The sequence below is a fragment of the Desmodus rotundus genome, chromosome 7 (genome assembly GCF_022682495.2).
Source record: "Desmodus rotundus isolate HL8 chromosome 7, HLdesRot8A.1, whole genome shotgun sequence".
Taxonomy (NCBI): Eukaryota; Metazoa; Chordata; class Mammalia; order Chiroptera; family Phyllostomidae; genus Desmodus; species Desmodus rotundus.
Window position 1 is genome coordinate 4,355,777 of NC_071393.1, and position 16,325 is coordinate 4,372,101.

Below are 16,325 nucleotides of genomic sequence, written 5' to 3' on the forward strand. Positions count from 1 at the left end.
CAGGTACTTAGTTTAATAAAGTCCATCTAAATTCTTCAGTAACAAAAAGGTTTGTAAAAAGTGTCTATTTACTTAAGTAATATAAAAATTATTTTTTAAAAAGATTATATTTATTTTTAGAGAGGAGAAAGGAGAAAGAGAGGAAGAGAAACTTCAATGTGTGGTTGCCTCTCACACGCCCCGAAATGGGGACCTGGCCGGCAGCCCAGGCATGTGCCCCAGCTGGGAATCGAACTGGTGACCCCTTGATTCACAGGCCGGCACTCAATCCACTGAGCCACACCAGCCAGGGCTAAAAATTATTTTTAGTGTAACAAGGTAATTTGTATTTTTTCAGAGTAACAGCCATATTATAAAACATTCAAATTCATCTTGATACTCTATACATTTGTGACATTTATTACATAAAATAATCTACTCACTCAATTATAGTGGGATCAGTGAGATGTTTTCAGGGATTTTTAATTAAAAAAAAAAGTTTGCTGAGATTTAGTGACCAGAATTTCAAAAGATTATTTTTAAAAAACTGCATAAAAACATATGACTACTTTTCAAGGTCTATGTTAAAATTTTTAAGAGAAGAACTTAAAATATGGGAATTCTATATTCATGGTTTTTAACAGCTTTATTGAGGTAAAATTGACAAATAATAAACTGCACATATTTAAAGTATACACTTAATAAGTTTTGAAACCATCCACCTAATCAAGGTAAATATATTCATCACCCTAACATTTCCTTGTGCCTCCGTAACGTCTCCCTCCTGCCCGTCCTTGCCCCTCTAGCCGTCCCCAGGCAACCGTTGCTCTGCTTGCTGTCACTACAAATTAGTTTGTGTTTTCTAGAATTAGAAATGTTTAAATAAAGAAAAGAATATTTAAGGTTTTTTAAATAAGGAAAATAATAGTTAAGAATCTTAAATCTTTTAAAGCATTGCAGACTTTGATTTCTTACATCTCTGATTACACACAGTACATTTGAGAACTTGGAGATGGAAAAAACTAGTCATCTGACAGCCAGAGAAACCAGGATGTAGATTTAATCAGAAACCACGTCGGAATGACTGCATAATTATTGGGTGATTCATTAAACACTTTCTGTTCCCTCTCTTTCCCCAGTCCCTAAAAAATAGGGGGGGAATTGTAGGGATGAATGGAAAACTCATGAATTTGCCATTAATAAGTTTTTATGTTAATATATGGTTAGCACAACAGAACTAAAAATAATTTTAAGGCTTTAGGCCAGGTTTATTATGCAATCTACGTACGTAGATTACTTAAACCGGAAATCCAGTGTTTTAAAAAGTCAAGCCAGAATTTGTAAATGTGTAATGGAAAGATTTGAAATAAACTTTTAAAAGCTCTTTAGTCTGGGAATTTATAACAGAACCATTACTGAAAATCTTTTTGTGTGTATATTTGTGTATTCTGCCAAAATAGGAGAACTATTAAATCTTAAATATATAATTTAAGTTGCTATTTAACTATAAACTGATACTTTACAAAATCAAAACTTACCAAACATGGAAAACTGAAGTGTAGATAGTGAAGGTAGATAATTTCTTGTTTGGATTTTAATTTGTACTTTTAATGATATCTTCATTGCTTTGAAGCTGACAAATTATAATGCATTACCCCTTATGAGGTCATAGACTAGAAATAAAAATTGCCTCAGAAGTATTGCAAAAGAAGAAGAGTAAATGACCACAGGTAGAAGAAAGAACCTGGATTTCACTTGTGCTGTCATTTGGTTCTTGGATTTCTTACTTAGAATGCAAAATGTGACCCAACAATACATCTGGCTTTTTTTTCTCTTTTCCAACCACAGTTTACCTTCAATACCATTCCACACCACTTCCAGATGTACAGCAACGTGGCTGGGAAACCATGCATTCCACAGACTGGTTCCCCCGCTGCCCCAAGCACCCACCTGGCCCCATCCCCACTTCTCTTGACATTGTTGACTATATTCCCCACGCTCTAGCTGGCTTTTTTTGTAAATGTTATTCTTGCATATTAAGTATAAAAGAATTGGGTGGTAATTTGGAAAGGTCATAATATTACAATACTTTTTCTGTAGTTATTTAAACACTTCTTCCATGTAAATTGTCCTTTTTCATTATCATTCTAATAACATCAGATGACTTCTGTGGACAACCTTTTATGGTACTATGCACAGATATATTATGCAGATAGGTGTATGGGTATTTTGACAGATATGCCCTACTGTACAGGTCTTGTATCTTATTATTTTTAATTTTTAAAGATTTTATTTATTTTTAGAGAAGGAAGGGAAAAACTGAGGGAGAGAAACATCGGTGTGTGATAGATACATTGCTAGGTTGCCTCTTGCACGCCCCCACCTGGGGCCCTGGCCCACAGCCCAGCCATATGCCCTGATTGGGGACCAAACCAGCGATGTTTCTGTTCACAGGGCTGCACTCAGTCCACTGAGCCACACCAGCCAGGGCCAGGTCTTGTATTTTAAAATGTATAGAATATCACTGTACCTGTTCTCATGAGCTGAATATCCTTTTTAAAATTTTTTTTTAAAGGTTTAATGAAGAGACTAGAGGAGGAGATAAAGTTTAATTCATATATGGTAACTGAAAAATTTCCTAAAGAATTAGAGAACAAGAAAAAAGAATTGCATTTTTTACAAAAAGTGGTGTCAGAGCCTGCTATGGGCCATTCTGATCTTCTTGAACTTCAATCTAAAGTAAGTGATAATCATCTTTTTACAGCTCCCAATTTTATCTCATCCTCAGTCCTGTGAAAATTGTGTGCACTGCTGTCCGTAGTGCCCCACTCTTGGCTCTTAAGTCAACCTGAGCTAAGAGCTGGTAGCTCTTGTGACAGTGTCGTTACTTAACATACATGGTGTTATAAAAACCTAGTCACCTGATTAGGAAACGAGGTAACTTGGATATATAAATGAATGCATATAATAGACTCATAGGGTTATGTATTCATAGTACATAATTGGCTAATATAATGTATTCATAATAATTAGATGGCACATTTTGAATATCATTAATTTTTATTTTTAAGAATAATACAGCAATTTTATGTTTAAAGCAAATATATTTATTAGCCTTTTATGCCAGCTTTGGAATTACTAAATTTTCTTGGAATGCTCATTGAAACCTGGTATCATCAATATTATATAACATTTTTGCTCCCTAGAAATAAAACAGTAATCAGATGTGTATTTTTAACAAATATCAAGAAAATTAAAGGTTTTGACTTGCTAATCACTTAATGTGCTTAGTAGCCACCAAAATTAAATACACAATTTTATTTTATTCTTTTAATTTACTTACGGAAATTCTATGTTCAAGTCAGATTTGGCTCAAATTTAATGTCACAGAATTAACAGGAGAACTCTAGTCTTTTCAGAGTGTAGATAGGCATACTGAAAGCCACGTGACTTTAAAAGCTTTTTGAGAGACTGGATGCCTCCATCGGCCGAGTCCGTGTTGCCACCCTGGGAAAGGCCCGGGTTACTGAGTAGGGTACACGACAGCCGTGAGACCACAGGTCATTAGAACGAGAGGGTTTTGGGTGTCATCCATGCCACCTCCCAGCTGGGTTCCTGACTTCCTTATACAAACCCTGGGGGATGTTAGTCTGCATTTGCTTTATCACTTGCAGTGACTTGAAAGTCACCACCTAGGCGAGGGGATAACTTCAGATTTTCAGAAATTGTCTTTTTTAGAATGTATAAATATTTCATGCTGAATACTTCAGGATAATTTAGACGTGGATGGTTAGATCCATATAAGTAGTAATGTGTAAATATTTTTATGATGGGCCATGAAATGTTAATTATTTCTAAAAGTAATCACAACAACCCACTCCTAACATTAAGGAAACTGCTCCTCCTGTCAATCACTGGTGATAAAACTGTAAATTCAAAGTTTGGTTTGGTCAGTTGCCCCTTACTAGGGAGAGATTTAACCTTTTTTATTTCTACACTGTTTCAGATAAATGAAATAAACACACAGATCAATCAGCTGATTGAAAAGAAAATGATGAGAAATGAGCCAATTGAGGGCAAACTCTCACTATATAGGCAGCAGGTAAGACCGTGCTTTGGCCCACTCACTCAGCTCTGAACGCCTCCCTAGACACCACGGGCTGTGCCATCTCTAGTGTTAAAGCGAGGAGGAGTAGAGAGTAGGTGTCCTCCTATCCTTGCCAATCTCCAGATTGTAACAAGGAATTCCTGGAAAAGCCACAAAAGATGTGTGTTCAAGTTTGAAATGCAGTATACCTGATAATGCCCAGTTTCCTTCGCATCTGCCAACTGTGATGATAGCGCTGTTTGTGTTTATGTCTGTGAGTGTGGAATGTGACTGTTTAAATGAAAGGTTACCGTAAGTGATTTAAATCAAAATGTTTATAATCTTTAATGAATTAAGGGCAATATATTATGTCCAGTTTAAAGTTAGTTTGCAAGAATAAGGCATTTATTTTATCCACAACTATTAGATTGTGAGGGTATATGTTACGTATTTCTAGACAAAAGATATAGATGAAAGCAGTGGATTATCAGAAAATAACCCAGGCAGAAGCAGTTTAGTATGAAAAGCATTCTGTAACCTCAGAAAATGCTCAGCTACATAACAAAGCATTATCCAAGGATGTTACAGGGTTTTGTTTTTTTTTTTAAGATTTTATTTATTTTTAGAAAGACAGGAAGGAGAGAGGGAGAGAAACATGTGGTTGCCTCACCAATGGGGGACCTGGCCCGAAACCTAGGCCTGTGCCCCCGACCTGCAGCTGAACCTGCAGCCCTTCGGTTTGTGGGATGATACCCGGCCCACTGAGCCACACCATTCAGGGCACAATGTTTTTTAAAGATTCTGTTTATTTATTTTTAGAGAGGGGGAGGGAGGGAGGAAAAGAGGGAGAGGAACATGGATTGGTTGCCTCTCCTACGTTCCCTGACCAGGAATTGAACTCACAACCCAGGCATGTGCCCTGACTGGGAAGTGAACTATCAACCCTTTGCTTTGCAGGATGACGCCCAACCAACTGAGCCACACGGTCAGGGCAAGGTCGTTAGAATTTTTAGATACCTTTTTATAATGGAAAATTTTAATCACGTACCAAGATAGACAAGAGGGTTCAGTAAAACCTCACGTGTCCTAAGCTCTAGCAGTCACGGTCCTCTTGTGTCGTCTATACCTCAGCCATTTTCCCTTACGAACTGAAGGGTCTGCCTTTCTTTTACTATAAATGTATAAATGCTATTGGATTTATTCTAGATTTTCTATTTATTGCCTGTCTATGTACCTATATTGACAGTTTCATTTATAGAAACTTTATAATCAGGCTTTAATATCTAATAAAAGTAGCTACCTTGACCCCCAATTGCTCACTTTTTCAGGGTTTTCCTTCAATTCTTGTTTGTATAGTCTTCCATATAAGCTTTTTAAAAAGATTTTATTTATTTATTTTTAGAGAGAGGGAAAGGAGGGAAAAAGAGAGGGAGAAAAACATCAATGTGTGAGAGAGACCTCAGTTCGTTGCCTCTCACACTTCCCCAGCTGGAGACCCAGCCTGCAACCCAGGCATGTGCCCTTACTGGAAATCCAACCAGCAACCCTTTGGTTCAAAAGCTGGTACTCAGTCCACTGAACTACACCAACTAAGGCCAAATAAGCTTTATTTTCAACTTGTCTAGCTCTAGAAAAGTATATATAATTTAAAAATTTAGGTGTTGCTTTATATTTATCAGTTACCTCCGAACTTACCTCTTTATGATACTGAGGCTTCCTGTCTAAGATCATGGTATGTCTCTCCATTTGTTCAAGTTTGTTTTTCCTCATTAAGTTTGGGACTTCTCTTGTTAAATGCATGCTACCATTTTTTATTTTTTACTTTTATAAATGAGGGCTCTTCTTTCCTGTGTCCTCTGACCGATTTATTTGTCCATGAAAGCTATTGATTTGTTTACTTTTTTCCATAGATTTTCTTGGCTTTTTAGGTATATCATCATATGCTATGAAAATTCCTTTTTTTAAAATTGTTGACCTTATTACAGATGTCCCGTTTTCCCCTCTTTTGCCTCCCTCCACCCACTGCCCCCCTCCCAGCCTTCACTGCACTGTTATCTGTGTCCATGGGCTGTGCACCTATGCATATATGATCTTTGACTAATCTCTTTCAGTCCCCGCCAGCCCCTCCACTCTGAGACCTGTCAGTCTGTTCAATGTACCCACGCCTCTGGTCGTATTTTGTTCATTAGATTCCACACTTGTATAAGTGAGATCACATGGTATTTGTCCTTCTCTGACTGGTTTATTTTGATTAGCATAATAATCTCCAGGTCCATCCTCTTTGTTGCAAAGGGTAAGATCTCCCCTTTTTTACAGCTGCATAGTATTCCATTTTGTAAATGTATCATATTTTTATCCACTCGTCTACTGATAGGCACTTGGGCTATTCCCAGATTCTTGTGTTTCTATTGCTTTCTCTTTTCTAACAGTATGAACAAATACCTTTGACACAATATCAAATTGTGGTGGTAGTGGGATTTTTATCTTGTTCCAGACTTTAGTGGAAGATACCTTCAAATTTCTCTGCTAAGTAAGATCCTGGTTTGGGCTGAGGTTTATATGTATTTTATCCTGTTAAGGAAGTACGCCGTCAATTCCTCTACAGTTCTGAAACTCTTACCATTCCTTCTCATTATTAGCGGGCATACTTCTATAGAGAGAAACATTCCTTCATCACCTGTCTTTTCATTTTTTTTAACAGGCAGGGCAGTTGAATTTTTTTAAAGGTTTGTACTAGAGATTCCCCTTCTCCAGTCACATTGAAGAAAATACTTACACTATTTCAGTTTAGAAGACAGTCTGACTGTTGTTCTTCCTAGGCCGGTGCAGCGTTGATTCATTAAAGGAAATCCCCCAAGGGCTGCTAACGAATATAAAATGCTGCATTCGCGACAGGAGCAGCCATTTAGATTGTGCGAACATTTGCGTAATTCTAGTGAGTTAGATGTGTGACTTCGAACCTGCATTTTATTTATCAGCAGGCTCCAAATATAATAGATGCTTTAACCTTTCATTTTTAAAGTATGGATATTGAATTTAGATAAGATAACTTGTGTTGTAGGTTTGAAAATAAAACATTCTTGTCTTCTTCCAATGAAAGGAAATCCACCATGCGGAAGAGCTTTGGACTTATGTTAGCTTCTGTTTACTTACCTGGAATGTAATTTCATTAGCATTGGAGTATTACTTGGCAAGATTTCAGTATTTTTGTGATTACTGCATTTTTATTGCTTTGCTGATATCCCCTATATTTTCAGTGCTTTGGTCTTCCAAAATACTTTTAGGTTGATATTTAATATACATTTCAAACTCATACTAAATACGTAACTGGTGATGATAAATAGTAGTATAGGTCAGGACAAGCCAACCTGATACTGAAATTTTAGCATGGTAAAATCTAAAAAGTAGGTAATTTCACAATTTAATAGAAAGTTGATTGTGTATGTTTTATTTTACATTCATATTTAATGCTCAATTAGGCATCCATCATTTCTCGTAAAAAAGAAGCGAAAGCTGAGGAACTTCAGGAAACAAAGGAGAAGTTAGCCAGCCTCGAGAGAGAGGTGTCAGTGAAGACAAATCAGACCCGTGAGCTTGACGGCACTGAGATTTTGAAGGGGGATGAGGTGAGTTGAGTTCTCTCATGGGACAGGGATATGAGTATTGCTCTTGTTTGAAACCACTAGTGATTTTGCCTTTTTATTTTGAATTTAAACAGTGGGAAGTTATTTTTAAAAACCTATTGATTTAAAACTGAAAACTCTGTGCAGTAATATTAAGATTTTTTAAAAAGATTTTATTTATTTATTTTTAGAGAGGGGAAGAAAGGGAGAGAAACATCAATGTGTGGTTGCCTCTCGTGCACCCCCTACTGAGGACCTGGCCCGAAACCTAGGCCTGTGCCCTGAGTGGGAATCGAACTGGTGACCCTTTGGTTCGCAATCCATTGAGCCACACCAGCCAGGGCAAGATTTTCTTAATATATAATGATAGATCCTAGTGATTTAGTGAGCTAATGTTCTAAATTTCCACTTTTTAATTAAGTGAATTTATATTGGATTTATTATAGGTATTAAGTTATAAAAGTGAAACAAAACGAGTAGGTATATATACAAAACAAAGGTTGTAACTCTTGATACATATAATTTCATAGAGGGCTGAGAAAAGTCACCGTCAAGTACTTTGTCAATAACGTGTGTTTGACCAGTTGCACTGACACCATTAAAATGACTTCATTGTAAATGATTACAAACTTAAAACCACAGTTATATCTGGTGTTGCTGTGTATACTTTAAATCTTGAACAGTGCTTTAGCAGCTGTTACTTCGTTTATCCTTTTGTCAGACTCATGTGATTAGTAGGAAAAGCAGTAATTGCCATCTATAGGTGGTTAAACTTAAGCACCAAAAATGCAATTCCCCATCTCCTTTTCATAAAGTTAGCTCAAGAAAGAGTGAATGAAGGAAGGAAAATCTCTTGCCTTCATCTGAGTGCTTTTTTTTTTTTTTTAGAAAATCAAGGGATAGATCACATTTTAATTCCTAAACATTGACTGGTACTTGCTATCTCTTACAGCTTTGTTATTTTATATTAGCTACTAGGCCTTAGCCAAAGCTACTTTGAAAAGCTGCTTTGTGCAGAGCTCATTTTGGCTTTGAAAAGTTATTGAATTCATACTGTTATAAAGTGGCAGTGAACCTTCACTGTACCAAACACTCTTCTCTGTGTTGCTTCTGATGGTAGCCCCCCGCCCTCCGCCCCAATATGCCTTTTAGCTTATTGCAGAAGGGGTAAATTTCAGAAGTCAACAGTTAATTAAAACACCCCTTTGGCTTTTAACATCTGCATCCAGATTGCTTTGAGACATGGGAATATTTTAAATGATACTTAGAAGCCAACAGTGTGTGCTTCATGACATCCTTGCTATCCAGGAAAAAGAAAAAGATTAATTGTGCAGCAGTTTTTCTTTATAAGAGAACATGTTTATATCTTCTAGCATTTTTATATCTTCTTAGGAAAACGCTGCCCAATTGCAAGGAAGTACTAATTGCTATGTCCACATTTGGCATGACTAATGCTTAAAATTCAGTATTAGATATGCAAAAATATCCCCCTGTATGCAAATAGGGGGGAAAGAACCTAGTGCCAGGCCATTAGCCTTTATTTTTTTACTAAATATGGTGTATAGGAGAAGTATCTGATGGCAGAAAAAGGCATGCCTTTTTTAAAAAATATATTTTATTTATTTTTAGACAGAAGGGAAGGGAGAGAAAAAGGGAGAGAAATATCAATGTGTGGCTCCACTCCTGAGGCCCTGCTAGGGACCCGGCATGCAACCCAGGCATGTGCCGACTGGGAATGCAACCGGCGACCCTTTGGTTCGCAGGCCGGCGCTCAGACCACTGAACCACACCAGCCAGGGCCATCCTTTTTTTATTAAGGGGAAAGGGATAACTTTGGGAATTATAAGGTCCACTTAATTTTTAAACAGTGGTCAGGAATGGGAACATTCCGAGTAAACCACTTACTTGGCAGTTACCTAAAAGGACAGAAGGTATTGGGGAACATTCAGCATAATTTTATAAGTAACAAATCTTGGTAGATCAATTTTATCTTCTACTTTGATGAAGTGATAGGCCATATAGACAGAAAGGAGGAAGTTTGTTGTACTTATATAATATACTGGACTTTACCGAGGTTTTATTTGATACCACATGGTAATCACCAAAAAAGTCATGTTCTTTGTGACTCACCTGTTAATGCAGTTGGTGAGAGGGTATCAAGAAGTAGTAGCATGGTGTTTGGAAAGAATACTATGGCAGGAATCTCAAAAATGGGGTAACATTTACTGAGTACTTTTTGTGTAAGGCTCTGTGCTAGAGGCTTTGCAAACGTATACTTTACTTCTTATAAGATGTTATTGGGACTCCATGAAACTAAAAAGCTTCTGCATGGCTAAAGAAATCAAAAGGGAACCGAATGTATGGGAGAACGTATTTGCCAGTGATACATCGGACAAGCCTTTGATCTCCAAAATATATAAGGAACTTGTACAACTCAACACCAGGAAGACAAACAATCCAATTTAAAAAATGGGCAAAGGATCCGAATAGACACTTCTCTAAGGAGGACGTACAGGTGGCCGTAGACATATGAAAAGATGCTCAATATCACTAGCCATCAGAGAGATGCAAATTAAAACCACATTGAGATATCACCTTACACCTGTCAGAATGGCTATCATTAATAAATCAACAAACAAGAAGTGCCGGTGAGGATGCAGGAAAAGAGAACCCTACAGCACTGTTAGTGGGAATGTTTTCCACTGTGGAAAACAGTATGGAATTTCCTCAAAAACCTAAAAATGGAACACTTTTGACCCAGCGATTATGCTGCTGGGAATATACCCTAAGAATTCCGAGTCACCAATTAAAAGTACTTACGCACCCCTATGTTCATAGCAGCGCTATTTCCAATAGCCAAGTGCTGGAAACAGCCTAAGTGCCCATCAGTAAATGAGTGGATCAAAAAACTGTGGTACATTTACACAGTGGAATATTACGGGAAGAATGAAGGAACTCCTACCTTTTTGACAGAATAGATGGAACTAGAGACTATTATGCTAAGTGAAATAAAGGCAGTCAGTGCTAGACAAATACCATATGATCTCACCTGTAAGAGGACTCTAATAAGCCAATGAACAAAAATAGAACCACAGGCATGGAAACAGGGAACAGGCTGAAAGTGACCAGAGGGGAGAGGGTTTGGGGATAGTGGTGGGAAGAAAGGGAAGGGCCTGGACAAAGAGCAAGTATGAATGACCCACAGACATGGACAACAGTACGGGAATTGGGAAAATGGGGAGGGGTAGAGGAGAGCAAAAGGGGAAAAATTGGGGCAACTGTAATAGAATAACAATAAAAAATGATTTAAAAAAATGTTATTTACACTTATGATTGAGTGAAGGGAGATTATATATTCACACAGCTAATAAATGGCCAAGCTGGGGTCCAGGTCTTTCTCACACGTTCCTTTGACCTTGAGCAAATCACTCCTCTGCCTGTAAAATGGGAGTGATTGCTCTTATCCATAAAAGAGAGTATCTGCAAAAGCTTCTTTATTAGACTTCATCATTTTAACATTTCATTTTCATTGTACTGTCTTGCTTAAGGCAATACACAGAAATAAGCACAGGAATGTGTTTTTCTCTTACTCTGCCAGACTTCTGACACAGGGAGGAATTCCTTGAACAGTCGAAATTGTCTTCTGAGTGAAAGAGATTTTCTTGCTCAGTCTAATCTGTCTTGATTTATTTCTCTTCATACTGGTATTTGGTAGGTGGTAAAAAGGTTAAGTTTAGAGACAATAATCTCTTAACTAAAAATTGATAATAATGAATATTTAACTTTTTATATCTCTACTGGATTCAAATGTATAATAATTAAGCATAAATCTGGTTGAAACTGTATTCTCAAAGAATTTTGATGCTGTATTTCTGAGAGAAGTCACCAAGATATGCTGTGGAGCCTTGCTTGCCTTTGATTCTGACCTGTTTATTATTTTTATCAGTAATTTAGATTAATAGTAATAATTAATGTGTATTATGCAATTATAATATGCCAGACCCAATAGAAGGCTTATTATATACTTTATTTTATTTATTTTATTAAACAATTCTATGAGATAGGTATGATTATTATTCCTAGTTTTTTAAAGGTTTTACTTATTTATTTTTAGAAAGAGGGGAAGGGAGGGAGGAAGAGAAACAGCAGTGTGAGAGAGAAACATCGATCGGTTGCTTCTCTTTCACGCCCCGCCTGACCAGGGACCAAACCCGCAACCCAGGCATGTGCCCCAACCAGGTATCAAACCAGTGACCTTTCACTTTGCAGGACAACGCCCAACCAACTGAGCCGCACCAGACAGAGCTATTCCTAGTCTTTATAGATAAAGGAACTAATGCACGCAGAAGATTTACGCTCATCCACCGAAGATCACATTGCTAATAAGTAGAAGTACCATGATTTGAACTGAGGTAATATGGCTCCAGAATGCTTAATAATTTTCATATGACAGGAAGCTAGAAAGCAAGGTTAGCCTGAGACAGATGATAGAATTATGATTTAAAATTATCTTGGTAGGCAGGAGCATTGTGCTTAAACAAACAAAATGCCATCAGTGGGATGATAAGTATAATGTCATTGAATTCAAGTTCTGTCTGTCAGCTCAACACATCACTTGGTAATGCAGCTTTAAAAAACAAAATATCGTACTCCATTCATAAAAATGTAATACCCTATTCATGATGACATTATGCCTGGACTATTATTCTACATTCTTGACTTCATGTTTTAAGAGGCACATAGTCAAGCCAGAGTCTGGATGAGGGTGACCAAAATGGGTGAAAAATCTGGAAACTTTCATAGAAAGAATTGATTACGTATTAACTGAGAACAACAACAACAAAAACCTGAAGAAAGACATAATAGAATTTCATTTAAATAGCAAAAGGAATATGGGAAGGAGGGTGTGCAGAAAAGAGTTAACACGGCAGGCCTGACACTGCTATTCTTAGAAAAGCTGGCTTGCAAAGTTGGCCCTGGGCTGCTTGTGGGAACTTGGATTTTAGAAGGATTCCCACCATTCCCTGATAAGAACAGCCCCCTGTTCCTAAACTACGTACAGAGAGTGTGGTTTGTGTTAAATGCCAGCTTTCCTTCCGGGAATCCGGAATTTTGGTATGGGCCCCAGATTACAAACCCTGGGGGCACTGAGTCTCTAATGAGCTTCCCTGGTTGACAGCATTTCACAGGTATTATCACAACTCATCACTAGGGGAATTAAGGGGGAGACTCTTGGGTTTCCTCTGGACTTCACCCCATGTGCCTTTCCCTTTGCTGGTTTCGCTTTGTATCTTTTCACTGTTATGAGGCATAGCCAAGAGCATGACTGTATGCCAAGTCCTGTGAATCCTCACAGTGAATCATTGAATCTGAGCGTGGTCTGGGGATCCAACACGTACGGAGTAGTAGTATTCTTGTTTGTCCGACCGAAAGCAGAAGTAGGACCAGTGGATGGTGGTTAGTATGAGACATTTTATTGATTATAAGGAAAAACTTCTGCCACTGAAGCTTTCTTCAGTAGTGAAGCAGGATGCTTTGGTGAAGTAGAGGGCTCTGCCCTTTAAAATATTCCTTTTTTTTTAAAGATTTTATTGATTTATTTTTAGAGAGAGGGGAAGGGGAGGAAGGAAGAGAGGGAGAGAAACACTGATGTGTGCAAGAAACTTCAATCAGTTGCCTCTCACATGCCTCCAACTGAGGATCTGGCGCACAACCCAGGCATGTGCCCTGACCAGAAATGGAACCTGTGACCTTTCGCTTTGCAGAGTAACGCCCAACCCACTGAGCCACATCGGTCCAGGGCTGAAATATTCTAACAGAAGCTGAATGGGGACATGTTAGAAGTAATATGTGTATTAAGTAGAAAATAAAGATTGGACTGGATCAATTCTTTGTGGTTCTTAATCTTAAAAAATCGGATTATACAAATACCTGAATACATCCTCACGGTGTAGAAATCAAACAGTACACAAAACAATAGTCCCCCTTGACTACCTCCTACCCCCAGTCTGAGTCCTTCAGTCCCTTTTCCAAAGAGAAACCACTGCTGCCAGTTTTGTATATCCTCTGAGTCCTTTCTGGAGGTAAATACTGGTACAGGTAATATTGTTTCATGGGTCTTTAAAAATGTGAATGGTATTATACAGTGTGTATTGTGCAACTTGATTTTAATAACTTGTCTTGGAGATTTTTCCATGTCAGTAAATGAAGAGGCGATTCTATAAGAGAATCATCTCTGGAGTCAGAACACCTGTGGGCAGATCGCTGCCCTGCAACCTGTTAGGTACTTCACCTTAACATGGTAGCTAACTCCTCTGTGCCTCAGTTTCTTTGTCTATTAAGTGAGGATAGTAACAGTACTCACCACATATGGTGGTTGTGAGGGCTAAACGAGTTAATGCAAGTAAGCAGCATACAACTGCCTGGCTTACAGAAGACAATAAGTATTACCTACAGTTACAATAAGCATCGTTATCATGTGCTGCTTTTCAGTTAACTGCTACTTTGTGGTCCATAGAATGGAACTACCAAATTTATTCCAACCAAAAGTGTGTAAGAGTCTGTTTCTTCTGTGACTTAAAACTCTTCACCAGCACTCGATCCTCAGTCTTTTAACATTTTGTTATTCTGACAATATTTTGCTTTAGTTTTCATTTTTCTTGATTATCAGTGAGACTATCTGTCCACATACATGTTTGATCATTTATATTTCTTCTGTCATTTCCCTGTTTATTTTCTTTCTCTATTTTCTTCTAATGGGTTGAATGTTTTTCCCTATTTATCATGTTTTTACATATATTCTGGATAGCAGTCTGAGTCGTTGTTTTCTTCTGGTCTCGTTCACTGCGCATGGTGTCTTCTGTCACACAGAGGGTTTTCTTCCTCTTTTCTTCAAACAGCTTGGAGATATAATTAATATACAATAAACTGCATATACTTAAAGTGTAAGATAGCTGTTATTCCAAGTTATGACAACTTCAAATATTGGGACATGATTTTAAGTGACCTGTTTCCCATAATTTGGAATACTTTAAAAATGTTTACAGAGAAATGTCCTGGTTGATGCGGATTCGGTGTGAGAGGAGCTGGGAGAACAGTGCTGCAGCACAGCATGATGGTCCGTGGTCGTAACTGAGACTCTGAGTTGTCAATAAAAGGTTGCTGTGATCAGTGTGATTTTTTAAAGATAACAGAAGCTTAAATAACCTCTCTTCCAGGAAGCATACCCTATTATTACCTTCCCAGCTCGCACCTCCCAACCCTGAAATGTTTCATGTGTGGTAACATAGAGCACAGCTGAGGTCACTGGTTCAGTTTCTGCTGCCCGTAAGAAGCCTGCCAGCTCCATGACGACAGGCATATCTCATGCTCACTACCATTTACTTCATAGCTGGCTTGTAATAGGCACTTGGTAAATGTGGAGAAAACCCAAGTGAAAGTGTATAATCTAATACAGATATATTTCTTCAGTAGAAAGATGATAATATTAAACATATTTTGGTCCTGGCTGGTGTGACTTAGTGGATTGAGCACCAGCCTGTGAACAGAAAGGTCGCCAGTTCGATTCCCAGTCAGAGCACATTCCTGAGTTGCAGGCCAGCTCCCCAGCTGCGGCAGGTGAGAGGCAATCAATTGTTTTATCTCTCACACATCAATGTTTCTCGCCCTCTCTTTCTTCCTTGCTTCCCCTCTCTCTAAAGATAAATAAATAAAACAAAATAAATATTTTGTCACTTCAGTTGATAAGAAAAATTATTTTATGTAACTCTTCATCCTAGCCATATTCATCTGTGTCATTGAATAGATAAAGTAATTTTTAAATACGTGGCCACAAACATAAATTTTGCCATTTGATATGGTAGCCTGCAGTCATTTGCTTTGGTAAGTGTGATTTTGCCCCTTTCACAGCAACCTGAGCTTGATGACCTTGTTTCACGTACTGGAAGAGCAAAGAATAGAGCCTGTGCTTCTTGCGATAGTGCTACTCAGCTTCTGGCCAATCCTGTCATAATCTCCTTGATAGCTCTGAATCTCTGCTGTCATTAGAAAAAGCAAACAAAAAATGAGCTTCAGTGATGGTGATGAAGTGCTAGTACCCTTCCCAGGGCTGTCATTCAAATGGATGCATGCCTTTTGGGTCTGAACTTTTTTACAGCAACAAGTGAACTTCTGGTTAAGGTTCCACTGCCACTTCGTGCATTGGAAGCTCACTCCTGGTGTATGGTACATGGGTCTAGAGTCCGCTCTGCTTTCTCCTCTAACCGTTACAGAAGTTCAGCTGTTTTGCTGTCAGTGGCTACTTTAAAAAAGTGTTTGGTCAAATAATATTTGTAAGCAGCTTTAGAAAGGCCCAGCTAATTCATTCTACAGCTACTGACAGAAATCCTAGAGCTAAATTACAAAGATTATGGACTTCTCTTTAAATACTTCAAAGAGAAGCACAATGAAGATAAGGGAGTCCTGGCAAGATTTACTGCAGCTGTCAGATCCTGAAAAATTGGGAATCAAATTTTGACACTTGCAATTGAAGCGTTACCCTTCTAAGTGAGCCAAGGCAAACCTGTGATATTTTTAGAGCCTTTCAAATCACATTATGCTCTTCAGAGTTCATAGCAGGACCTGAGGCCCCTAAAATT

The 16,325-nt window shown here is 38.0% G+C and overlaps 1 protein-coding gene across 12 annotated transcripts in view; it reads left to right on the forward strand.

The window, feature by feature from the left end:
* Nucleotides 1-16,325, forward strand: part of IFT81 (intraflagellar transport 81) — a 135,252-nt gene that overhangs the window by 87,262 nt on the left and 31,665 nt on the right. For 8 of the 12 annotated variants that reach the window (XM_053927642.2, XM_071221871.1, XM_053927641.2 and 5 more), the window contains 3 exons: nucleotides 2,555-2,718; nucleotides 3,986-4,081; nucleotides 7,546-7,692. In XM_053927642.2, coding sequence (XP_053783617.1) covers nucleotides 2,555-2,718; nucleotides 3,986-4,081; nucleotides 7,546-7,692 — 407 coding nt within the window. Of the gene's footprint in view, nucleotides 1-2,554; nucleotides 2,719-3,985; nucleotides 4,082-7,545; nucleotides 7,693-9,980; nucleotides 10,842-11,958; nucleotides 13,740-16,325 lie in introns of those variants that run through there. The other 4 variants (XM_071221869.1, XM_071221868.1, XM_071221870.1 and 1 more) reach the window with 4 other exon arrangements.